We start from the raw sequence: 25,949 nt of genomic DNA, 5'->3' as shown, positions 1-25,949 counted from the left end.
AGACAGTCGTTTGGAGATATATTTGGGGCCTATGCCATGCAAGGCCTTGAAAGTCGTGGTCAGTGTTTTAAATAAAATCCTTTTTGCAACTGGTAGCCAATGCAATGTGGCGAGAAGATCCGTGGCTCTGGCTTTCCTTGGAAGGCCAAAAATGGCTCGGGCTGCAGAATTCTGGGCGATTTGCAAACGCCTGACCAGATATTTGGGAAGTCCCAGAAACAGAATGTTTGCATAATCCAGCCTGGAGCAGATCAGTGCCTGGACAATAATGTTTCTGTGCTGGATAGAGACTAGGGGGAGAAATTTGCGAAGCATCCGCAGGATGCCGAAACATTTCCCAGTGAGAGATGAAATATGTGGTCCGAAAGATAGCTTGTTGTCAATCACCACTCCCAGATTTTTGGCTTTCACAGACGAGCTAGTGGGAGGAGACATGTCTTTCGGCCACCAGGTTTTCCAATCGGGTTCAGATGTACAGCCAAAGAAGAGCAACTCCGACTTGTCGGCGTTGCACTTCAGCCCGTGGCATACAAACCACTCAAAAATAGCACTCAAACATCCGTTGACCTGGACACCATCAAACTGACCATCCCTGTTACTTACAAAGAGGAGCTGGGTGTCATCAGCATAGCTGACAATCCGGGCGCCAAAAGACTCCGCCGTCACCGCCAGGGGGGCAATAAAGATGTTAAACAGGAGGGGGCTTAAGATGGAACCTTGCGGGACCCCCACTTCAAGCGGTGACATTTCAGCAGAGAAAGGTGGCGCCCAGATTGTCTGCCGGCGGTCGGCTAAGAAGGACTTAAGCCAGTTCCACACCGTTCCCCGCAGACCAAAGTCCCAGAGTCTGGAGAGAAGAAGTGCGTGGGGAACGGTGTCGAAAGCCGCCGACAGATCCAGCATAATCAGTACCACTTTTTTACCAGCATCCAACTCCTCCCTGATGGCATCTGTGACTTCAAGGAGCGCGGTCTCCGTGCTGAAATTTGCACGGAAGCCGGATTGAGTACCATGCAACAGACCCCTTTCTTCGATAAAATTGGAAATAGATCTGTGGGCAAACCTTTCTGTCACTTTCGCCAGAGCAGGGAGTAAGGAGATGGGTCTGTAGTTTGCATGAACTGCAGGGTCGAGCGCCCGTTTTTTTATAAGTGGTAAGATCATGGCACTCTTCCAAGCTTTGGGAACTATCCCGGAAGAGAGTGACAGATTCAAGATGGGCTTTATCAAGTCATTAAGAACAGGTGCCATATTTGCTAGACACTTGGCAGGGCAAGGATCCTGTGGAGATCCGGATTTGAGACTTGTCAGAATAGCAAGAGAACTCTCTAGATCTAATGGGGGAAAATTGGACAGAAAGGGGCCATGATCTGGCAGGGGACATCCCAGACTTGTCATATGCTGCTGGAAAGTGGCCTGGAGGGAAGATTGAATAGAGGTAATTTTCTGTACAAAATAGACAGCTAATTCCTTCAACCAAGTTTCGGAGTGAACATGGGTCGGAGTGTAAGCAGAGGGAGAGGTGAAGTCTTTAACCACCCTAAAAATTTCCTTGCTAGAATGCTCCGCTTCATTGATTCTGGATTCCAGATAGGATTTTTTACCTTCCCAAATTAATTTATGGTAGGCCCGAGTCTGCGTCTTAAAATTTAACCTCTCAGAAAGATCATAGGATCGCCTCCATGCTCTTTCTGCTTTCTTGAGATCTTGTCGTGCTTTTTTTAGGTGAGGGGTAAACCAAGGAGCAGATGTTCTCTTGTCTGCAGAAGCATGTTTCTTGGCTGGAAACAAGCTCTCTAGACGGTCTGTGAACCAATTATGGAAGAGATCGATGTACTCCTCTACATTGATTGAGGTGGGACACGGGAAGCTAGTTAGAACATTTGATAGCATCTCTCTAGTAAGAAGATAGAAAGGTTTGGAGAGAGGCTTTAGCGACCCTACTGGTTGGGACAGTGATGGAGCCTTGACAGAGATGGAGAAAGTGATGAGAAAATGATCTGACCACAAAACTGGCATGGGAGGGTCACTATCAAAATCTCGTTGCTGGAATGCTGGAATATGATATGCTATAAACATAGACTTGCTAGAGCTGATACTACGTCCCTGCACTTGACAATTAAACAGGATTTGTTATATATGCCGCTCACATCCTTCTTATCTAGGTGAGCCGTAAACTCTCCAACTACAATTATTATTGTTGATCCTCCATGACTCCTACATAGTATTATTAGTCTGTTTTATGTATGATGAATACATTGTTTATGCTTACCTTTATCCTGACTCCTCCAACACTCCTCCTCTCCTATCTCTCTTCCCTCTTATTTTTCAAAAAATTCTAAAAATGCTAAATCCTTGGTAGGACTTCTTATAGCAAAACCTATGCACTTAGTAAATTATATCTCTGTTTATATTTCATGAGCAGGTCAATTGTTTTATTCTCTCCCTATCAGTTTGTAATTTCGTGTTATTTGATCTTTCTTCAAAACAACTGTTTCAAACCAAAAAGAAAAGAAAAGATTACCTCCTTATTTGGGAGTTTTTTTTCTCAGAAAAACACATGTGCATAGCTTTGTTTCCGTGCATGAGATCTATTCTGCATTTTCTCAGATGCTTATTTCCGGTCCAGGGAGGACCTGGCTTGGCAGTTCGGACTGGACTGTTCCCACAAGGAACAGGGTCAAGACTGATTTGCATGTGGCTGGGTCAAAACTGGGGTGGTGTGGTGAGCAAAAGAATCGTAGATTAAACTCAGATCTTGGTGACGGGGTGAATGTTTGCATTGTCCAGCAATCCGTCCATCAATTGTTTATTTTGCCTGTGTCACCCTAAGAGGTAAGGGTATGCCCAGACGTGGGTCCCTTGCTCACTACACCAATGGATTCAGGCTAGCCTGGCTGATGAAGGGTGATGCCCTAAAAACTGTCCCAGGATGCTTGTTTCCAGTACAGGGACGACCTGGCTTGGCAGTTCGGGCTGTACTGTTCCCACAAGGAACAGGGTCAAGACTGATTTGCATATGGCTTGGTCCAAACTGGGGTAGTGACGTGAGCAAAAGAATGATGGATTAAACTCAGATCTTTGTGACTGGGGGTGAATGTTTGCATTGTCCAGCATTCTGGCCATCAATTGTTTCTTTTGCATATGTCCCCCTAAGTGAGAAGGGTATGCCCTGATGTGGGTCCCTTGCTCACTACACAACTGGATCAAGCTAGCCTGGATGATAAAGGATGATGCCCTTAAACCGGTCCCAGGATGATTGTTTCCGGTCCAGGGAGGACCCGGCTTGACAGTTAGGGCTGGACTGTTCCCACAAGGAACAGGGTCAAGACTGATGTTTGCATTGTCCAGCATTCAGTACATCAATTGTTTCTTTTGCATATGTCACCCTAAGTGAGAAGGGTATGCCCAGATGTGGGTCCCTTGCTCACTACACCACTGGATTCAAGCTAGCCTGGCTGATGAAGAGTGATGCCCTGAACCCGGTCCCAGGATGCTTGTTTACGGTCCAGGGAGGACCTGGCTTGGCAGATCGGGCTGAACTGTTCCCACAAGGAACAGGGTCAATACTGATTTGCATAAGGCTGGGTCCAAACTGGGGTGGTGTGGTGAGCAAAAGAATGATGGATTAAACTCAGATCTTTGTGACTTGGGTGAATGTTTGCATTGTCTAGCATTATGTCCATCAATTGTTTCTTTTTCCCAACTCTAAATAGGGCAGGAAAAACTGGTCTGGTGGGTGAGGAAACCCTACAGATTATTGTATTCCACCCACTCTTCCAAACTCTAACTTAAGCCCCTAGTTTGTCTCACATTTTGGATTATGCTCTGAGGTCCTGGGGCAGATTCAGTAACATTTCACTCAAGGCATAGCTGAAAGTGAGACATCAGAAATGCGCAATATGTACAAACATATGGCACTTTTTTTTGCCTCACTGTGCTGACTCACTGTATACTGCCTATCACCAACACAGACACCTGCGTTACTTACAAGCAGGATTGTTTTTGTGCAGAAAGGGACACCTTCCAGACCTTGTCAGAGCCGGTCGCTCCACCCGCCACGTGGCTCCTCCCGAGTGCGCCGGTCCCCCCTACCCCCGCCGCCTGATCGCCGCTGCCCGTGCAAATTAGGTGCCTTGGGTTTGATTCCTGCCTCTTGTTGCCTTTTTGTGCCGATACTTGTCTTTTCTTCCTCACTGCTTTGCCCCTGTTTACTCCAGCTTTTGTGATTGTCTGCCGCCTCTCCCCGCTTGTTACCCCGATTGTCTGCCGCCTATTCCCGCTGGTTACCCCGCTCCTTGCCGCTGCCCCCGTGGCCCCGCCCCGTTATACTTTCTGTACCCTCTGCCCTTCCCATTCGCCACCCCGCTCCCGCCTCACAGATGCGCCTCCCGCCCACTGGCTATTTAGGAGGTGGACACGCGACGGGGAGCTGTGACCTAACCTGACCTTGTCAGAGCCGGTCGCTCCACCTGCCGCGTGGCTCCTCCCGAGTGCGCCGGTCCCCCCTCCCCCCGCCGCCTGATCGCCGCTGCCTGTGCAGATTAGGTGCCTTGGTTTGATTCCTGCCTCTTGTTACCTCAACGACGCCAGCCCACCCGATGGATCTACGACGCCGCCACCCTCCACGGACTCAACACCGGCCGGAACATCGCCTGCTACCTGGCCACCCCGAAACCCACCCACGGACCCTTCACCTGCCAGGAGTGCAAATTCACCTGCATTCGTTCCGGACCTAAGCCTACCACCAGCAAGAATCACCTCAAGTGCACCCTGCTCAACACCCGCTCCGTCCACAGGCCTGCAGTCGAACTCTGGAACCTCCTGGACACAACAGCACCGGACATCGCCTTCCTCACGGAAACCTGGATGAACGCCTCCTCAGCCCCCGACATCGCCATAGCCATCCCGGACAGCTACAAGATCACCCGGAGGGACCGCTCCAACCAAACCGGAGGAGGCATCGCCATCGTCCACAGAAACAGCATCCGCATCACGACCAACTCGAAAGATACCCTCACAGCCGCTGAACACCTGCACTTCCAGATACACACCGAGCCAAGTACCAACCTCAGAGGCACCCTAATCTACAGATCCCCGGGACCACACACTCATTTCAGTGAAGCCATCGCACACTTTGTTAGACTGCACGCCCTCACCTCCCCAGACTACATCCTCCTAGGAGACCTCAACTTCCACCTGGAGAACAACAACGACAGCAACACCACCACCCTGATGGACAACCTTGCCAACCTCGGACTCAAGCAACTAGTGAACACCCCCACCCACTACGCCGGCCACACGCTTGACCCTGTCTTCTCCTCCAGAAAGCACATCTCCTTCAGCCACTCCACCGGACTCCACTGGACAGATCACAGCTGCATCCACTTCTCCTTCAAGAAATCCACAACCCACCACCATCCACAACAAGCCCCCCGCAGAAGCTGGAGCAAGATCACCGCCGACCAGCTCACCACCTCCCTCAGCCAGAACCCTCCCACCACCTCGACGGACCCCAACGAAGCAGCCCACAACCTCGCACAATGGATCACCGACTGCGCCGACGAACTCGCACCACTGAAGAAACCACCCAGCGGACCCCACAGCAAGAAAGCTGCGTGGTTCACGGATGACCTCATAAACTCAAAGAAAACCTGCTGAACCCTGGAGAAAACCTCGCGCCAGAACCAGACAACAGAGAACATGACAGCCCTCAAGAACGCCACCCGCAAGCACCACCAACTGATCCGCACCACCGAGAGAACTACCTACAAACAGCACCTCGACAACAACACCCACAACAGCAAGGAACTCTTCAGCATCGTCAAAGAGCTCTCCAACCCCAGCGCCTGCAACAACGACATCACACAATCCCAAGACCTCAGCGTTTCCCTCGCCGCGTTCTTTCACAGCAAGATCGCCGACATACACAACAGCTTCGGCGCACAGACCGACCACCCAACCACCGAACCCTCTGCACCTGGAACCCGGTCAGCACCGAAGACACCGCCCACACTATGAGCACCATCCACTCCGGATCCCCTACCGACCCATGCCCACACCACATCTTTAACAAAGCTGACTCCATCATCGCACCCCAACTTCGCGACGCCATCAACAGCTTCTTCGCATCAGCCACCTTCCCAGAGAGCTGGAAGCATGCCGAACTCAGCGCCCTTCTGAAAAAACCCACCACGAACCCCACGGATCTCAAGAATTTTCGACCCATCTCACTCCTCCCGTTTTCTGCCAAGGTGATCGAGAAGACGGTCAACAAGCAACTCTCCACCTTCCTTGAGACACACGGATTCCTCGACCCATCACAGTCCGGCTTCCGAGAAAACCACAGCACTGAGACCGCCCTCATCGCAGCCACCGACGACATCAGGTCTATGCTCGACAACGGGGAAACCAACGCACTCATCCTCCTGGATCTCTCAGCAGCCTTCGACACGGTATGCCACCGCACCCTGATACAACGCCTTAGCGAGACCGGAATCCAAGGCGCCGCCTTAGAATGGATCACCTCGTTCCTCGCCGGCAGAACCCAGAGAGTCCGCCTCCCCCCGTTCCGGTCCGTGGCTACCGGAGTCATCTGCGGCGTCCCAGAGGGTTCTTCGCTCAGCCCCACTTTCTTCAACGTCTACATGAGCCCCCTCGCGGCCATCGCACGCAAACACAACCTCAACATCATCTTCTATGCCGACGACACACAGCTGATCCTCTCCCTCACCAATGTCCCCGCCACCGCCAGAGCCGGCCTCCAGGTAGGAATGAAGGACTTCGCGGAATGGATGAAGCTCAGCCGCCTGAAGCTGTTCTCAGACGAGGCGGAAATCCTTATCCTCGGACCATCCCCCTCTGTCTGGGACGACTCCTGGTGGCCACCTGCCCTGGGCACCGCTCCCAAACCCACAGACCACGCACGCAACCTGGGCTTCATCCTGGACTCCTCCCTCACGATGACCAAGCAAGTCAACACCGTCTCATCGTCCTGTTTCAACACCCTGCGCATGCTCCGAAAAATCTTCCGATGGATCCCCACTGCAACCAGAAAAACGGTCACCCAGGCCCTCGTCACCAGCCGCCTGGACTACCCTCTATGCCGGAACCACAGCCAAGCTCCAGAAAAGACTACAGCGCATTCAGATAGCCTCGGCAAGACTCATCCTGGACATCCCCCGCCACAGCCACATCTCTGCCCACCTGAAGAACCTGCACTGGCTCCCCGTCATCACTTTCCGACTTCTCACCCACGCACACAAGGCTCTCCACGACACGGGCCTAATGTACGTCAACCACCTCGCATTCTACGCGCCAACCCGCCAGCTTCGCTCCGCCAGCCTCGCCCTTGCCACCGTCCCACGTATCCGCAAAGCCACCGCCGGAGGAAGATCCTTCTCCTACCTGGCAGCCAAGACATGGAACTCCCTCCCCACCCACCTCCGACTGACACAGGACCATCTCGCCTTCAGGAAGCAACTCAAGACCTGGCTGTTCGAGCAGTAGCGTTCCCCCCCCCCACCCCAGCGCCTTGAGACCCTAACGGGTGAGTAGCACGCTCTACAAATTCTCTGATTGATTGATTGATTCCTGTACCAAAATAATTGCTAAAGGCATTTCTTTTTTCTGTGTGATTCAGAATACATCGCACATAGAAAAAGTTAGCAATGACGAGAAATAAAGATATTTTGCCACATTACACCTGGACCTGGAAGGCGTACCATTTTGACACATTCCCAGGTTCACAAATATTTGTGAATCTGGTATTGCACCAAAATCCATGGGTGGAACATGCACACTCCACCCATGGAAAACCTCCTTGCCGCAAGGTAATGCCAGGCAGCTAAATGTGCTGCTGACTTGATTTGGGCTCGGATTCACTATACTTCTCAGAACCATGCACAGTGGATTTGCATGGCTTGGTAAAACCCAGTTAAGAGCTTGTTTTTGCCTTACATGACATAATGCCAATGCAAGCAGTTGGAATTTGACCTTTTTGCAGGGTATTCCCAAACTGTTTGCCTTTTCCTCCTATTTTTCCAGACCTGTTTTTGTTGGCTTTAGGACTCTGAGCACTGCTAATCAGGGCTAACGTGAATTTTCTCTCTGTGTAATTGATGCTTATGATTGATTATCCATGATTGGCAAATTTGATTTACTGATAAGTCCCTTGTAAAGTGCACTGAGTGTGCCAGGACCTAATATTCAACTGCTACTAGTGACCTTGCAGCACTGGTTGTGCCACCCACAGGAGTAGCCCGGGAGGTGTCCCTCAGGGATCTGCACTTTCCCCCACTCTCTTTAATATTCATGTTGCCCCTTTGGCAAAATTATTAAAGAGTTTTGGGTTTTTAGTTTTTAGTGTCAGTAACCCAGGCAGAATATGTAGTGGCAATCAAATTTTCCAATTGTATGTCTGCCTTGATGAATTGGATTAGTGAGAACTTTTTAAAATTAAATACAGAGAAGACAGAAGTTGTAGAGTTTGGAAAAAAGTTTGGGGCCAGCATTGGTGGGCATCCTCAGCAGGGGCTTGTCCAGTGCCAGTAACCAAAGTCAGAAATCTTGGCTTTATGTGCAATAATGAGCTGAACTGGGATGCACAGATCAATCAGCTGTCATTAGCGTGTTTTTTTTATGCTTAGACAGTTGAGAAATATCTTCCCTTTTATTGCGCATACTCTGAGGAAAACAGTGATAATTGCCACAATTCTGTCGAGAATTGATTATAGCAATGCTTTGTACCTAGGAGCTGGGGTAAGACAGCTGACCAAACTGCAATCAATCCAAAATGTGGCGGCCAGAGTCTTACTTAATCTACCGAAATACCATCCTACTTCATCTGCTTTGAAACAACTTCACTGGCTCCCAGTACGAAGGCGCATTTTGTTTAAATCAATGTGTCTGGTTCATAAAGCTCTATTCGGTGGTGTGGCAGATGATGTCCAGTCCTTGTTTCCTTTGTATGCACCTGCACGTGAATTAAGATCAGCCACGCTTGGGTTGGTTAAACTTCCCAAGATAAAGAGAGCAAGATGGAGAGGAAAATGCTTTCCTTTTCTTGCTTCTAAATTATGGAACTCGGCTCCCATCCCTCTGAGAAAGGAATTAAACAGAAGGACGTTTCACAGGGAAATTAAAACCTGGCTCTTTACCCAACAATAACCTGTCATTGCGTTGTACTATGTTCAGTTTTCATCAGCGCCAGGACGCCTCGGCAGCAGTGCGCTTTACAAATATTTTCATTCATTCATTCAAATGTGACTCTGACCTGCCAAAGCAGTGTTGGTGCATGCAGTTCTGAACTTCCTTGTTGCCCTGGCAAATGCATCCACTTACCAGGTCCAAACATTTCCTAAGGTAGGCTTAAAGTACCCTATGGGCAGGGTGCAGTGTATGTGAAAAGTAGGACACGTGCTGGTGTGTTTTACATGTCCTGATAGGGAAATACGGGGTAATTCAGTTTTCACTATTGAAAGGCTGTCTGTCCCATGGGCTAACTTGGGAGCTGCACTTTAACATTTTACATGTGTGTCTTTACATTGGGCTGAAATGAAGTTTGGGTTCCCTGAACTCAGAAATTAATACCACATCTTTTTGTAAAGATGGTTTTTAAATTGTATGTTTGAAAATGCCACTTTTAGAGAGTGAGTAGCAAAACATCATATCTGGTTGCAGCGTATACTGCTGTTAAACAGACTAGAACCAATATCTAGTTTTTAGGTCCTGGTTATTGATTCAACCATTGTTCCACATTTTTAATTTTTTCTTTTTTTCTGTTACCATATGTGCCAGGAGTTGCAAAAACACTTTTTGTTTCGGACAATATACAAAAGGTCTCATATACATCAGACGTGACAAAACAATACATAAAAGCAATGAATCAGTGTACAAAACATCACAGTGTTGAACTAGTCTATAATTTCATAAATTCAGTAACCCTACTCATGAGTTAATCAAACAACTTTAGTAGTCCTTTTTTGGGATTGCTGCCCATCGGGGACAAACTTTCATGCTACTAATGTTTTTAGATTACAACCAATCCCTTAGAGTAGATCCTATTCATATGATATGTTCCCCCAATGATTGAAGATGCCGACGCCTTTCAAGCCCTGGTAGTACTCATGGGGTTCTCTTCAGGGCTATGACTGGGAACATTCTGTTTGTTCTTATGTTCATTTCTTTACTTATAGACAAAGCAAATCTTTTTGCTATCTTTCTTAAGTTTAAGAATATGTTCTGTTGCCTCCTGTTCTGAAGCTTCGAAGTCACAAAGGCTTCACCACCAGCTTCCTTGAACTCACCTGCTTTTCCAATTATGAGTCTCTAGAGGTTATTCCTACTGCTGGGAATTGAAAAAGCTGAAAGAAACCAAGAAAATTGGCTTCTATCACCTGTTTTCTGATGAAGCTCCACCGAGCGGGAAGAAATTCCACGCTCCGCTGCAGTGCGGCGGAAGAATCAATCCAACACCTGGCAGTGGCTGAAAATCCACTGCATGCCGAGTCCCATGCACCAATCTCTGAAGGTCGAGATCACCGCACCGACTTCAATGCAAGCCCTGCTGTGCGGCTGAAAGGAGTCAACACATCATGGGATCGCGGCTGAAGAACTCGATGCAGAGCTTGTTTGCTGCCACATCGATCACCAGCGCATCCCGGATTTCCATGCAAAGCACCTACCCATCAAGTTTTAAAACGCATCACCCGCAGACCAGAATCATCTTGGAATCAACTCATCACTTCCCCCTACAGTCCGGATTTGACGCATCACCTCTCCTGCGTGCAGCAGGGCTGTCGAATTGCCTCCCAACTGGACACAGGAACAGACACATCCCTATGTTTTTGATGTTTCCCTTCTCTGCAGCTGTTTGGCCTTGTGAATTTTGATGCATCTGAAGGTACAGTGTGTAAAATTATTTACCAAAGATTTCTATGGACAAAGTTATTTGAAACCTTTAAAAAGTCATATCTTGATAAATGAATGTTGTATTTTTGCTTTTTGGTCTTGTTTGGTTTAGATAAAGATACTTTATTTTTCTAAACTGGTCTGGTGTCCATTTGTAGTGTGGTGTTTTTACTGTGTTACTGTGTGCCTGGGTGCAAATACTTTACACATTGCCCTTGGGATACGCCTGTCTGCTCGTGTCAAGGTACCCAAGGGGTGAGCAGGGGCTAACCAAAAGAGCATGATCCTCTTACCCTTACAAGAGGGAAGGGTCATGGGCGTCCGCAGGGGGGCAAGGAGGGGCGTTTGCCCCCCCTGGAGTGCCTGTCCGTGCCCACCCCCCTGCGCACACCCATGTGCACAAATGCCTCCAAGAGGGAGGCCTGACGCCGGGGCTCATCCTCAGGCAGGACATCATCCAACCGTCCGCTTTAATTTTGAGCATTGCAGGGAACAGCACTGTTACCCTCCAAAAGGCCTCAACTCCCTGATGGGGCAACCTCGCACTCCCCTGTGCACAAGAGCAGCCCCACCCCGCCCATTATCATTCTGTATGGGGCTGATTGCCACACACAGAATGACAATGGGTCTGTCTGGGCTGGCACAGCATGTTGTAGCCTCCTCCAGCCTCCGTCCAGGGCAGGGCATTCTGTCACCTGGAAGTGCAAAAATGCCCATGCTGCTGCTAGGTGAGAATCCAGTTAACCAAAGGAAGGTGGTGAAACAAGTTCAAAGGAAGCGATTATAGTTATAGTATAGCAGCCGTGGTTGCTGATTTTTTTATTTTATGCAACTAACAACCATAGACAAAGCCAACAGTTCTGGCTTTTGTAGGTGAAACGTTACTTGTTCCAAGTGTAACGTTACTTGTTGTATTATGTATCTAGATGCAATGAAAGAAGCAACAAAAATACCAGTCCGGCGGCACATTATATTAAGCACAGATTTTTAGCTTATGTGTTTTAAGCCACACATTTTATTACATCGAACAACCTTTTGGAGAGACCCCCCCTAGTTTTTACATCACACTTAAATCTCTGGAAACAACACCTTGTCACAGTCACCCCACATCAAGGCACTGTGCATCATGTAGAACTCATGCCTTCCACTTTTTCAGATTGCCTATGTGCAGGGGCATAGTGAACCCTGCTCCACCCCACCCCTTGCTTTAGGAACTACAGCGAGGGTGGAGTTCTTGATAGGTCTCATAATTAATGTGAAACGGTGAGTGAGTAAGTAAGTGAAGCGATGGGTGGATGGATGACTGGATGGGTGAGTGAAATGATGGATGGATGGATGAGTGAAAGGGTGGATGATGGGCGAGTAAATGGGTGGATGGATGAGTGAAATTATTGATGGATTGATGAATTGATAAGTAAAAAGGAGGGATTGATGAATTGATAAGTGAAAGGGTGAATGGATGGACAGATGAGTGAAAGGGTGGATATAAGGCTGGATGAGTGAGTGAAAGGGTGGGTAGGATCGATGAATGATAAGTTTAATGGATGGATTCATGAGTGGATGAGTAGATGGATGGGTGGGTGGATGGAAGGATGGATGGCTAAGTGAAAGGGGAATTGAAAGAGGAAGGGGGATTGGTAAATGGATGACTGAACGGGTGAATGGCTGGATTGATGAGTTAATGGATGGATGGGTGGAAGAGTGTATGGATGAGTGTATGGATGGATAGGGTGAAAGGATGGATGATGGATGAGTAAAAGGGTGGATTGAGGGATAGATAAGTGAAATAATGGATGGAAGGAAACTTGATGGATAGGTTGGTAAATGGATGAATATGGACATTGTTAGGCACACAGATGGAAGGACAGAATGAATGGTGAAAGACTGAATGATGGATGAAAGTATGATTACACATTGTAAGCCCCATTATCTTAAGCAACTTTTCCTATACATTGACTTTCTCGTTTATATGAGTGATTGTCTCTTTATAATATGTGTGTGTTGTAACGCACTCCAAAACTCTGCCCCACATACTTGGGATGAGTAGCACTATAGAAGAAATTAAATACACATGAGAGAGGGTCTATGTGAAAATGAGGGGCGCCATTGGAGGGTGGTATCAAGGCCAGACTGGCCGGACCGGCCATCAGGTGTTTTCTCTGGGAGCTGAAAAGGTGGGGGCGGTTTTGTTACCACAAAAAGACCTGCACATTTGCTTAAAGCTGTGCGTATACTGACAAACCATGAAGTGCACAATTGTCTCAACCTAATATAAACTTATTTTCACTTGTACTTTAGTGGTTGTCTATTTACTTACTTATATATTATTGCGCAACCTTCACTGATGTGTCTGTAAACCTTACCTTTTGTCCTGAATTTTGACCCACTGTCCGGAATTTTTGTCCTGAATTTTGACCCTTTGTCCTGAATTTTTACACTCACTGTCCTGAATTTGCACCCATGCCAGTTGGTCACCCTAGACATCACAGCGACCCCTCCTGGTGCCGGTGGTTGGGGGGGAGGCGGTGATCCTCGGCGTTCAGGTGGAAGCAGGGGGCTACCAATGACAGAGGCAACAAGTGCAGGCACCCTGCAATCCACTCATCACCACCACATGAAGGAAGAAAAGAACCCGATCAGCTCGTTGACCCAACTTCCAGAAAAAAACCTTCAGACGCCATGGAAAGGCAGCAGCATTCCTGTCTGCGTGTCTGTCAAATGAGATTTATACAATAAACCCATTTGAAAAGGAAACTGCATTAAATGTCTGCCCCATCACGGTCAACACTCTGCGTCTTCAATCCCTCGTTCAACCCTCTTTTGAACCTTGCGTCAACTCGTCTCCCTCAAATTTCGGGAGGGCTGGGCTAATTTATCCAGCCAAAGCCATGTGCTGAGTTGAGAAGCAGGGGCTCTAAGTAGGGGTGAAAACACAACAAAGCCTCATTACCAAGTAAATGGTCTTTTAAAGACCTCTCTGAAGTACTTGGGTGCGGCTTTGTGTGTGCTGTGTCGGGAAGCTGTCTCAGACAGGCACACACATTCTTATAACATTCACACCCCTCAGAATGGCAAATCACCACTTCTAGCTGCCTCCTCATGGGGTGAGAGTGGGAAGATGTGCACAGCAGGGGGAAAGGGATGGCCAGTGCAGGTGACACTTTTCTTTTCTATAGGAATTTCTGCTGGTATCATAGCCCAGTGTTTGCTGTCTGTGCACTTGTATAGATGTGTATTCCATTCAAGTGCACAGACAGCAACCCTGTGCTATGACACCAGCAGGAATTACTTTACAAAGGAAAAGCGTCACCTGCACTGCCATCCCTTTCCCCCTGCTGTCTATGCACTTGTATGGAATACACATCCACGGCGCTGCTCACACATCATGGTGAACAGGGCCATGGATCTGTCTTTTTGCATCCAAGGGCAAAGATGAAGAAGCAGAGGAGGCCCAGGCAATGAGAATCCAGGAAACATTTGACTCACACCTATCTAGAAAGTAAGACCTTCGGGAGGGGCTGGATGCCAGGACGGCATTGCTGCTGATAAGCCCGACTCCACTGAATAGTATCAGAAGAGCAGGCAGCCGTTTTTAAGTAAGTTCCAGTAACTTTAATGTATTCTACAGCATCACCAGGATTACCGACTGGCTGGATATCTAGGTTACGGTGTTTTAGACTTACATGCATGGAAACGTCAAGGAGGACAGTCCCCTCCAAATATACAGATGTAGTGTAAGCTTGTAGGGGCAGATTTACAAGCCCCTTGAGCCACTTTTGCATCACTTTTCCCATGTTAAAGGTGATGCAAAATTGGCGCAAGGGGCTTGTAAATCTTCCCCGTAGCGTTCAGCTTTTGGGATGCCAGTGGGGTAATTTTAGGGTTCAGGGTGGGTATGAGTTTTGGGGTGGCAGTGATAATTTTCGTGTTCAAGGTGGGTATGAATTTTGGGGTGCCAGGGGTAATTTTAGGGTTCAGGGTGGGTATGGGTTTTGGGGTGCCAGGGAAATGTTAAGGTTCAGGGTGGATATGGGTTTTGGGGTGCCAGGGGTAATGTTAGGGTACAGGGCGGGTATGAGTTTTTGTGTTTACAGGGGTAATTTTAGGGTTCAGGGTGGGTATGGGTTTTGGGATACCAGAGGGGTAATTTTAGGGTTCAGGGTTGGTATGGGTTTTGGGATACCAGGGGGGTACTTTTAGGGTTCAGGGTGAGTATGGGTTTTGGGTTGGAGGGGGGGACACTTTAGGGTTCTGGGCGGGTATGGGTTTTGGGGTGCCAGGGGGCTAATTTTAGGGATCAGGGAAAGTATGAGTTTTAAGGGGCCAGGTGGGTAATATTAGGGTTCATAAGGGTGCTCCAATTGTTGTCCAGTTTCAAATGCAGAATTCACCACTTTTTTTTTCTCAGTTTGGCCTGACCATTACCCGATCCTAATTGTCTGCCATTTTAGCCCCGCCCCAATTAATTTACATTAACCACGCCCCTTTTTTGCCAGGTTAGCGACCCCCTGGAAAATTTTCTGCGGATGCCCATGGGAAGGGTCCCTACTTGGACACAGGTACATACCTCCGCCAATTATAGACCCCTAGTTCTAACACAGCACTTTGTAACTCGCCCCCCCTGTGTTGCAGCTGAACATCAATATGTGACATAGGTTACTGACATATCAACATATATCCAAACAATAATTCAGACTCAGAGTTCAGATCTAACTATTCTTACATTTCAGTTTTTCTTCACACCTCATTTTTTTTATACATGTACAAGTCTTCAGTCAAGGAAATCAGTAAACGTGTTATTATTCTACATAGCTTAACTGTGGCAAAATGTCAGTGCCAAAAAGGCTTGATGTTTTACACTTTTTCATTCAAATAAATTTCCACAAAGCCTATCCCATCTTCAGGCCTTCAATTTACCCCAACCTCCCTACCTACTATCACTTTGTTTATTAAGCATTTACGAACATCTTGTTCTTGCCCCTTTTTTTTTAGATATTATATCCCATTTGCTTCATGTTTCCTGCTATTGTACAGCATGACAACTGCTGTTTTCCGTTTTCTCACTGACATCATCTAAAAGATGTAACTGCGCAATGCATTTACATTTGAATAGTTTTATTTGACTGTTTTATGGGGAAATGACATTGAATAGATATTACTTACATCGCATGTGTCTTTCCCACCGTGCTTGTCACCCGCGCACAGCATGTTCATTGTTATGACCGGCTTTGATTTGTAGTGCTCATTGCAGGTGGTTCTGCTCACGACGGTGAGATTGACTGCCATTAACGCGTCCGAAGGCTCTTCATCCTTACTGTTTCTCAGGCCCCATCCTGCTGCCTCGCACACTGTCCCTTCCTTGACATCAGCACCTTTCCCCAGTGGTGGAAATGGAGATACAGCTTTACTGCGCTTCACTTTCTTATTCAGCTGTAATAAAAAAAAACATGACATTCAAATATGGTTATGAAAAACAGATGTGGTACTCTGATTTCAATGTACAGTATCATTTTTACTTTTAGCTTTGTTTTTTTAGGAGGTAGAGAACTGCATTTCTGGCAAAGCTACAACCCCCAGATTTATTAGTCATCCTACAGCTTCTTTGTAGCGCTGGATTGAGCCTTTTAAGAGGTTAAACTCAGTTGCTGTAGAAAGAAAAATACCAACAACGCTCTGAAAGCTGCACAGTCCCCCATTGTAGCTGCTGGAGTAACTAACTGGCGACTCATATATGTTTGCTGGTAAAGACTATCAGTGTGTTTATCACTAGCCCTAGTGCTTAAAAGGTACTCATTCTTGTGATGCTATTCATGTGCAATGATATCATCTGGGTCACAAGCTACACTGTTTCCTGCATCTAGGTCCATAGTCATCTGATGCCATACCATTCTTGACGACCACAATTCTATAGCCAGGCTAGTCGCTCCCCCCAACCGCCATTCAGCCCCTTGTGTGATCGGACCCCCTGCCTGCCGTTTTGCAGCTTCTCGCCATCTGACTGCTGTCCATTTCAGTCTGTACACTTGTGCTCGCATCCCTGTGCCCCTGTGTTTCCTTTCTGTACCCCTGTGCCCCCTGTGTGCTCGGACCTCCGTTTTACCGCTTTTTCACCTTTGACTGCTGTCCCTTTCATTTCTGTACCCCTGTGCTTGCATTTCTGTGCCCCCTTTTTCTGTTTCCCCCCCTCCGTGCCCCTCGCGGCTTCTCCTGACGTTTTTCCCGCCATTTTTTGCCCCGTCGCTGAGCCCCTGTGGCCCCACCCCCTTCTCTTCCATTGGCCGCCCCGCCCCCACCTCCCAGCTGCTCCTCCCTCCCACTGCCCCTCATATGGAGGCCGCGAGGCGGGCGCGCAGTGGACGCGCTGAAGACGCGCTAAAGGCAAGGTCGTCTGCGCCCGTCCGCTCCTGGATCCAGCTAACCCGACGGAGTTACGACGCCACCACCCTCCTCGCACTCAACACCGGGCGACAGCCAACCTGCTACCAAGCCACCCCGAAATGCACCCGCGGAGCGTTCACTTGCTGTGCCTGCAAGTTCACCTGCCTTCGGACCAACACCGCACCCGCCAGGCCAGGCACCAGCAACAACCACCTCAAGTGCATCCTGCTCAACACCCACTCCGTCCACAAACATGCCATCGAACTCTGGGACCTCCTGACGCCACAGTGCCGGACGTTGCCTTCCCCACGGAAACCTGGATGAAGGCCTCCTCAGCCCCGAACATCGCCATAGCCATCCCGGACGGCTACAAGGTCACCCGGAAGGACCGCGTCAACAAAGCCGGAGGGGGCATCGCCATTGTCCACAGAGACACCATCCGCATCACGACCGACAACAACAACGCCATCACCACCGCCGAGCACCTCCACTTCAAGATACACACCGACCCCAAGACCACCCTCAGAGGTACCCTCATCTACAGACCCCCGGAACCACGCACCCTCTTCAGCGAAGCCATTGCAGACTTCATCAGCCCGCTCGCTCTCGCCTCCTCCGACTACATCCTCCTAGGGGACCTCAACTTCCACCTGGAGAACAACAAGGACAACAACACCACCTCCCTGCTAGACAACCTCGCCAACCTCGGACTCAAGCAACTGATCAACACCCCCACCCACCAAGCCGGTCACACGCTCAACCCAGTCTTCTCCTCCAGCAACCACGTCTCCTTCAACCACGCTACTGAACTCCACTGGACCGATCACAGCTGTGTCCATTTCAACTTCAGGAAAACAACTACCCATCACCGACCACAACAAGCCCCCCGAAGATGCTGGAGGAAGATCACCACCGACCAGCTCACCACCTCCCAGAGCCAAAACCCACCCACCAACTCCACGGACCCCAACGAAGCAACCCGCAACCTCACACAGTGGATCACTGACTGCGCCGATGCCCTCGCACCACTGAAGTACCTCCCAAGCAACCCTGACAGCAAAAAAGCCTCTTGGTTCACCAGCGATCTCAAAGACTCCAAGAAGTCTTGCCGGGCCCTCGAGAAAGCCTGGCGCCATGACCAAGCAGCGGAAAACAAGACATCCCTCAAGAACGCCATCCGCGAACACCACCAGCTGATCCGCTCCACCAAACGGTCATCCTTTAAAGAACGGTTGGACAACAACACCCACAACAGCAAGGAACTCTTCACCATCGTGAAAGAGCTCTCCAACCCCAACACCAGCAACAATGCCATCATGCCATCACAAGACCTCTGCAACTCCCTTGCCACATTCTTCCACCGCAAGATCGCCGATATACACGACAGCTTCGGCCCTCTGACCACAGACCCTACCACCGAACCAGCTACCCCCACCACCACCCTCCACACCTGGACCCCCGTCAGCACGGAAGACATCACCCACACCATGACCACCACCATGAACACCATCCACTCCGGCTCCCCAACTGACCCCTGTCCGCACCACATCTTCAACAAAGCGGACTCCATCATCGCACCCCAACTCCGAGACATCATCAACAACTCCCTCGCAGCCGCCACCTTTCCGGAGAGCTGGAAGCACGCAGAGATAAAGGCCCTCCTGAAGAAACCCACCGCAGACCCGACCGACCTCAAGAACTTCCGCCCCATCTTGCTCCTCCCCTTCCCCGCAAAAGTCATCGAGAAAACCGTCAGCAAGCAGCTGACCGCCTTCCTCGAGACGAACGGCTCCCTCGACCCATCACTGTCCGGATTCCAAGCGAACCACAGCACTGAGACCGCCCTCATCACAGCCACCGACGACATCAGGACCCTGCTGGACAACGGGGAAACCGCCGCCCTCATCCTCCTCGACCTATCGGCTGCTTTCGACACAGTCTGCCACCGCACCCTGACAACCCGTCTCCACCATGCCGGAATCCAAGGAAAGGCCCTGGAATGGATCACCTCCTTTCTCTCCGACAGAACCTAAAGTGTCCGTCTCCCGCCCTTCTGCGCAGCAGCCACCAAGATCATCTGCGGTGTACCCCAAGGCTCCTCGCTCAGCCCCACCCTCTTCAATGTCTACATGAGCCCCCTCGCAGCCATCGCACACAAACACAACCTCAACACGACGATACCCAACTAATTCTCTCCCTCACCAACGACCCCACCACTGCCAAGGCCAGCTTCCAGGAAGGAATGAAAGACGTCGCAGAATGGATGAAGCTCAGCCGGTAGAAACTGAACTCAGACAAGACGGAAGTCCTCATCCTCGGCTCATCCATCTCCGCCTGGGACGACTCCTGGTAGCCCCCGACTCTGGGCATCCCCCCAATCCCACGGACCAGGCACGCAACCTGGGTTTCATCCTCGTCTCCTCCCTCACGATGACCAGGCAAGTCAACGCCGTCGCCTCCTCCTGCTTCAACACCCTCCTCATGCTCCGAAAGATCTTCCGCTGGGTCCCCACTGGAACCAGGAAAATGGTCACCCAGGCCCTCGTCACCAGCCAGCTGGACTACGGGAATGCTCTTTATGCTGGGACCACTGCCAAACTTCAGAAAAGACTCCAGCGCATACAAAACGCATCCGCACGACTCGTCCTGGACATCCCCCGACACAGCCACATCTCCGCCCACATGAGAGACCTACACTGGCTTCCCATCAGCAAGAGGATCATGTTCAGACTCCTCAACCACGCACACAAAGCTCTCCACAACATGGGTCCCGAATACCTCAACAACCGCCTCTCGTTCTACACACCCACCCGCCAGCTCCGCTCCGCCAGCCGCGCCCTCGCCACCATTCCACGGATCCACAGAACCACCACCGGAGGAAGATCCTTCACCTACCTAGCGGCCAAGACGTGAAACACCCTCCCCACCCACCTACGACTGACCCAGGACCATCTCGCCTTCGGGAAGCACCTCAAGACCTGGCTTTTCGAGCAGTAGCGGCCCCCCCCCATCCAAGCGCCTTGGGACCCTCGCTGGTGAGTAGTGCGCTCTATACATTTCGTGATTGATTGATTGATAGCACACACTGCCCAGTCGGGTCTCTTAGAGCTAATCGTACCGAACATCCCACGCCAAACAAGCTACTCTTCTGCATTTTCCTAAAACAGGAATTACGGCTGCCAATCTGTTGTCTAGAGGGAGAACAATAGCACAATGCTTTATTTGTGCCAGTGGTTTCCAGTGCTCAGCACTGGAACTTATTTCAGAGGGTCAGGACTATAAGGAGCAATTTTAGAAGAACTTAATGCCGCTGTAGCATCAATTTTTTGACGATACAGCATCTTTTTTTATCACCCAATTTACAAGTTGCTGCTAACTGCAGTTAGCGCACTTTTCAAGCGTAAACGTGAATTTTCAAGATCCCCACTTCTGTTAGCGGAACTTAACGAAAATGAGATGCAAGGTAGGCGTTCCTGTAAAAAACTGCTGCTAACCACACTTCGCAATATTTACAATGAAATTCCTGTACGTCGATAACCCCCCAACACTGCCGTTAAGTCCAGTTAGAGGCAGTTTTTTAAGATAAAAAAATAGCTGGTCTTGAAATTGGTGCAAACACTTGGGTCCACATATAAGATGATTGGGTGCTGGACACTGCTGCAAGGAATATTGCTGCACCACCCTGCGCCAAAACAATAGGTCAGGAATGCACCCTATCAAAGAGATAGGGTGCATTCCTGGGCTTCATACATGAAAAGTGTTGTATCGCTGCAACAAAACAGTGTTGCAACACTTTTCACTGTGCCCACCATACGACGCCATGGATGCGCCAAATTTACTGTATGACACTACATGTCACAATTAATGACAATACGTCTGGAATCCTGAGGTTTCTGTCAGGCTAAAGTCACGCATTGCTGCAGTTTTGTTGCAAGCTTGACGCCTGCCATGAGGTACAAGGTTATTCTTTGGTTGATGCGATGTGGCAGGCGGCATGGCGTCCAGGGTTTAGGGTGAGGAGGGTGCTGGCATCAAAGAGGTGGAGTGTCCAGGAGACAGGGTCCCTGGCACTGGACATGATCCATGTGTGGACGGCACAGACGGGTTGTATTTGGCACGCATACGGCACACTAGTGGCACATCCGCTGTGCATGGTTGCACAGCGTCCGCCACTAAGTAGTGCTGTGGGGGGGTCGGACTACTGAGAGGAGGGAAGTGTGTTAATGGACAGTGGAGGAGGAGGGGCTGCAGGGGATTGCAGCGTCAACGAGGGAGAGGATAGGGAAAAAGGAACTGTACAAAAGCACAGGAAAGACAAAGACAAACAAAGCAAAGAAAAAAAATACAAAGCCAAAGGTAGAAAGCAATGGAGAAGAGCAGAAAGATGGACAGGAACAGCAGAAAAGAGGGACAGGATGGCAGTCAAACAGCAGAGCAGTGACACACTACCACTGGACCTCAGCTGGGTCGAAACATCGACGACAATAAATATGGATAGTCTTAAAGCACTTGAAAAAGAATCTGGATCTTGATCTGGAAATTGAATAAGAATCTAAAGAAATCCTTTCCTTCCAATACCTTTGGTAAATAAAGTCAACTTGTTTGTGTAACAAGTTGGTTATGGACACTTCACTGGGGGCATATATGTCACAAATATATGGGAGAAAATGTTTTTGTAATGTATATATACTTGGTTAGCGAATATGTTTTACATTTATTTTATTTATTTTGTAATGAATAAATATGTTACTCATTTCGGCTGAAGTGAGTAGACCCAGTTAAACCTCATTGGGCTACCTATTGTTCTGGTTTTGTAAATATTGAATGAAACTACACATTCAAAGTGATTTGGTTATCCTATTCTTATCTCTTCAGTTTATGATTGAAATCTTGCAGGAGTGTACACTTGATCAAGTTTAATTTTCCTAGAATAAAATCCTTGTGAACAACTGTTGCAACCTATATTGCTAATACCCAGTTCACAGGGATACATAGGTTGCTCTTGTGTTTTGAAATATGAGGAACCTCTTGTTGCAGGTGATACAACAGGGCCCCTTTAGGCGTGAAGTTGCAGCGCTCCCAACACACGAGTTTGGCACAGCTCAGGGGCCTCACCCTCTACAGCGTCCAGGCAGCGCAACGTCCTCTGGCCTGTAGTGCAGAGGCACGTGGCACACCATTGGCAAACTCCTCTGTGCACCCCGGTATAGGGGTGGTTTGTGTTATGCAATGCAGACCTACCTACGTTGTCCGTCATAGGTCCAAGGGTCGCCAGATGATCTTCTCACACAGGTCAGCAATGTGTCACTATGCAACCTACCAGATTTCACCACCAGGTAAGGGCGTGTGCCAATGCCTCGATGTCTACCGCCAGAGTCCAAAGGCTTGGTCCCGACACAGCCTGCCTCCACCGTCAGGCCGCAGTAACTCCCCAGCACCTCCACCTCCCAATTCAGGTCTCAGATGCAGGTCCAGCGAGGCCTCCAGCTCCGGGGAATGTCCATGCATCAAAGGCTTAGGCTGCCATGGTGTCGCAAGGAAAGCACTATGAAAAGTGATGCATCACTGGTTTTCCCCAGTGATGCACCTCTTTACATAAATGGAGCTCTGAATCTGTAGTTCCTATTCCCCTTTGACTCTGACTGGTCATCCTGGCTGTTGGGGAGTTTACCTGTACTGAACTTGGCCATGGCTGCTCCATTCTGCATTCCATTGTTTTTATTTTATTTGTATCATTGGTGGTGGACTTATGGGCTATTTGTGCATCTAGAGGTAGAAGAGTGACGCTGGGCTGAGTAACGTGAGATTTATTGCCACTAATTGGCCTTTTGTCACTTTTGTCTCGCTTGCTGCAAATGTTTTATCGCCTTGACTCTAGTGGTAGCGGCAGTTTTTGCCCCGGGTAGCTGAAACTATTGCCCTGTAGTGACGTATTGTACATATGTTGTTATCAAGGCGATAGTTTTAGGTGATAGGCAGCGTTACAAAAATTGACACTAACACTAGTTAGCAGCATTTCTTGTAAATATACCCCTTTATCTCTTCTGCAGTCAGAGTTCCTGATAACTTTTAAAAATAAATATGCCTGCCTGATATGTCTTCACAGCCTGGCCCTTCCTGATTCCAGCATGATGAATGTGTGTTGTTCATCACTTTAGTGATGTCATCTGGCCCTCTTTTTACAAACCTTGTCAATCACTGAATAAATAGTAGTACAATGCTCTTTCATACAATAATCACAGTGCCTGCTTGATGCAGCCTGTCTCAGTCTCTTCTTTGTTAATTACAGCTGGGGGCTGGGTCATGCCTGAACTCAGGAAAGACAGGCTGCGAAAGCACAGGAAAACTAAGAATGGAGGACATGTGAGGAATAAATTAAAGTGCAAACTCTGCACGTTCTTCGCTGCCTAGCCCAGTAATCATTAACGTACACAAAATTGCTGTAGATGTGTCGCTCTCATGGTCCACTGGCACCCCCACATCTCCTAGTGCAGTCTGCCTGCCCGCCTCCACATATCAATTGCTGAGAGCTGCCTATGGGGACAACTACTGTGCAGCAGGAGGGGCTAGGTGAACAGTAGACATCCAGCTGGACTGATCAGTGCCTAGGTGACATGCCATCACCCCGATGTCTCTCATGCAAAGGGAACCATTGTTGGCACTGAGTCTTCATTGTGCCAATCAAATTTGAACCTCTCGTAGGGAAGTGATTCCTCAGAACTGGATCAGCTGCTTTGAGGTGTGTAAACACTTTGCCTGTATGGCACCCAGACATTGCAACTGATGAAGCGAACTTTTAAAAGTAAATGCGTTTTTGTTTGCAGATTTAAACTTCCATAATCAATAAAAAATATTAATAAGTGTTGCATGTTTTTGTATTAATTCAACCTAGAATAATGTGCATCTTCATAAACACACAGGATTAATATTATGTGCTCTTGTTGCATTTCTCAGTATGTTTGAATAATATATTAACTTTGTCTTTTTTGTTTTGTCAACATTAACTGCGGCTGATTAAATAATAGCATGTGCTTATTTTTAAATGTGCTTTTGTCTATGTCGTGTCTTTTATGTGACAAAGTTTTGTTTATTCTTGTGCTTAAAGCTAGGTAACATAAATGAACGAGTTAATAATTAGCAAGGGGTGGGTAACAGAATGGGTCTCAATTCTCTAATTAATTACTGTCTTGTGTTTGTTTAAATATTAGTTTTCCAAGTGGGCCTTAGAAAATGGGTGCCTGGCAGAGCTGAAAAGATGACTTGACCAGGGTGAAGTCTTCACTCACGCGCTGTGATAAAGAAAGAATTTCCTGCCAAAACAAAGGAATAATGTACAGAACGGTTGATGGTTGAGTCGAAGTCGTGTTCTTGGAGAGAGCACCAAGGACAGTGAGCCTGTATTGCCTGCCAAGTTAAGGAAGTGGAAGTTCACTTGCTCAGTTAAATGTTGCATTTTTAAGGGAGCTAGGAGGATGGAATCTAAAAACAATAAGGGCTTATGATGTGCCCCGGACTTGGTCAGGAACGAGTGACACACTGGTGGACTGACATGGCTCAGCCAATAGTAAAGCAGGATTTTGGTGACTTTTAGGATTTAGTTACTTAGTTAGTTAGAAAGGTATAAAAACTGGTTCCTTTAGACAGCCCGGCTGGCTGTTTCCTGATACCTGATGACGTGCTGTTGGACTTTTGGTGCACGTAAGATGATCTGACTTTATTAATAATTTCCTTTTCAGGTTGAGACTGAATTAGACAGGGAAATAGTTTTAAATGGAAAATTAATTTGCAAATAATTCATTGTTTTTGACTTGTTTATAACAACAGTTCATTAAGTTTGTGCCTTAATAAAAGATGCTTTCATTTGCTATTAAAAGATCTCAAGTTTAATGCTCTTATTTTGAAAATAAAGTTAATAAAATAGATTTTGAAATGACAAGCTGGACTTAGTTATTTCGTGTCAAGTTACCATCAGTTAATCCATTGCCTAGGTTTTGACTTAATTAAAAGTTCATTTTTAAAGAATGTCAGAGATAAACTGCAGTTGTACATAAATATAAATAGTTTTGTGAATAGTACGATTAATTAGGTCACACGGTTCAGTTGGTCAATTCATGTCTCAGTCATTTATGGGCCTAGTAAGTGGCAAATATAAAAATACCTCGCTGGAGGGTCCTTTTGCATGCATTCATTGCAGAGCCCAGTTTTCTATTCAACACCAGGTAGTCGGTGCTGAGAGAAACACTACTGCATCAACTCCCCTCCCTGGAGTCAGGGATAAAAATACTAACACCCCTAGTCCTATTGGAAAGAAAAATATTCTTTGTAATATAAGATCATTACCCAAACATACATCCGAAATGTGGGACCTTATTTCCTCCACCGAGCCAGATTTGTGCTTCTTCACTGAAACCTGGCTCAAACCTCATTCGACCCCCGCTATCGCATTGGCAATTCCTACTGGCTACAAAATAATTCGACTAGACCGCCTCTCGAAAACTGGAGGGGGGATTGCGATCATTCATAAACAGGATACTATCTGTACCATAGTAGCAGAACTTAGCACGCCTGACATTGAACTACTTATTTTTAAAATTGCCCTCTCCCCCAAACAAACCAGAATGGGTGCTTTAGTGTACCGTCCACCTGGACCTAGCACCAAC

General features: G+C 48.2%; 1 protein-coding gene across 1 annotated transcript in view; it reads right to left on the bottom strand.

The window, feature by feature from the left end:
* The window catches only part of LOC147726528 (granzyme A-like), a 359,548-nt gene that overhangs the window by 105,703 nt on the left and 227,896 nt on the right, over window positions 1-25,949 (bottom strand). The window contains exon 4 of the mRNA XM_086962946.1: window positions 16,075-16,341. Within this exon, the coding sequence (XP_086819072.1) occupies window positions 16,075-16,341 (267 nt within the window). The remainder of the gene's footprint in view (window positions 1-16,074; window positions 16,342-25,949) is intronic.

Source organism: Lissotriton vulgaris, chromosome 3_1, assembly GCF_964263255.1.
Source record: "Lissotriton vulgaris chromosome 3_1, aLisVul1.2, whole genome shotgun sequence".
In the NCBI taxonomy this organism is placed as follows: Eukaryota; Metazoa; Chordata; class Amphibia; order Caudata; family Salamandridae; genus Lissotriton; species Lissotriton vulgaris.
This window is presented reverse-complemented; position numbering and strand designations above follow the sequence as displayed.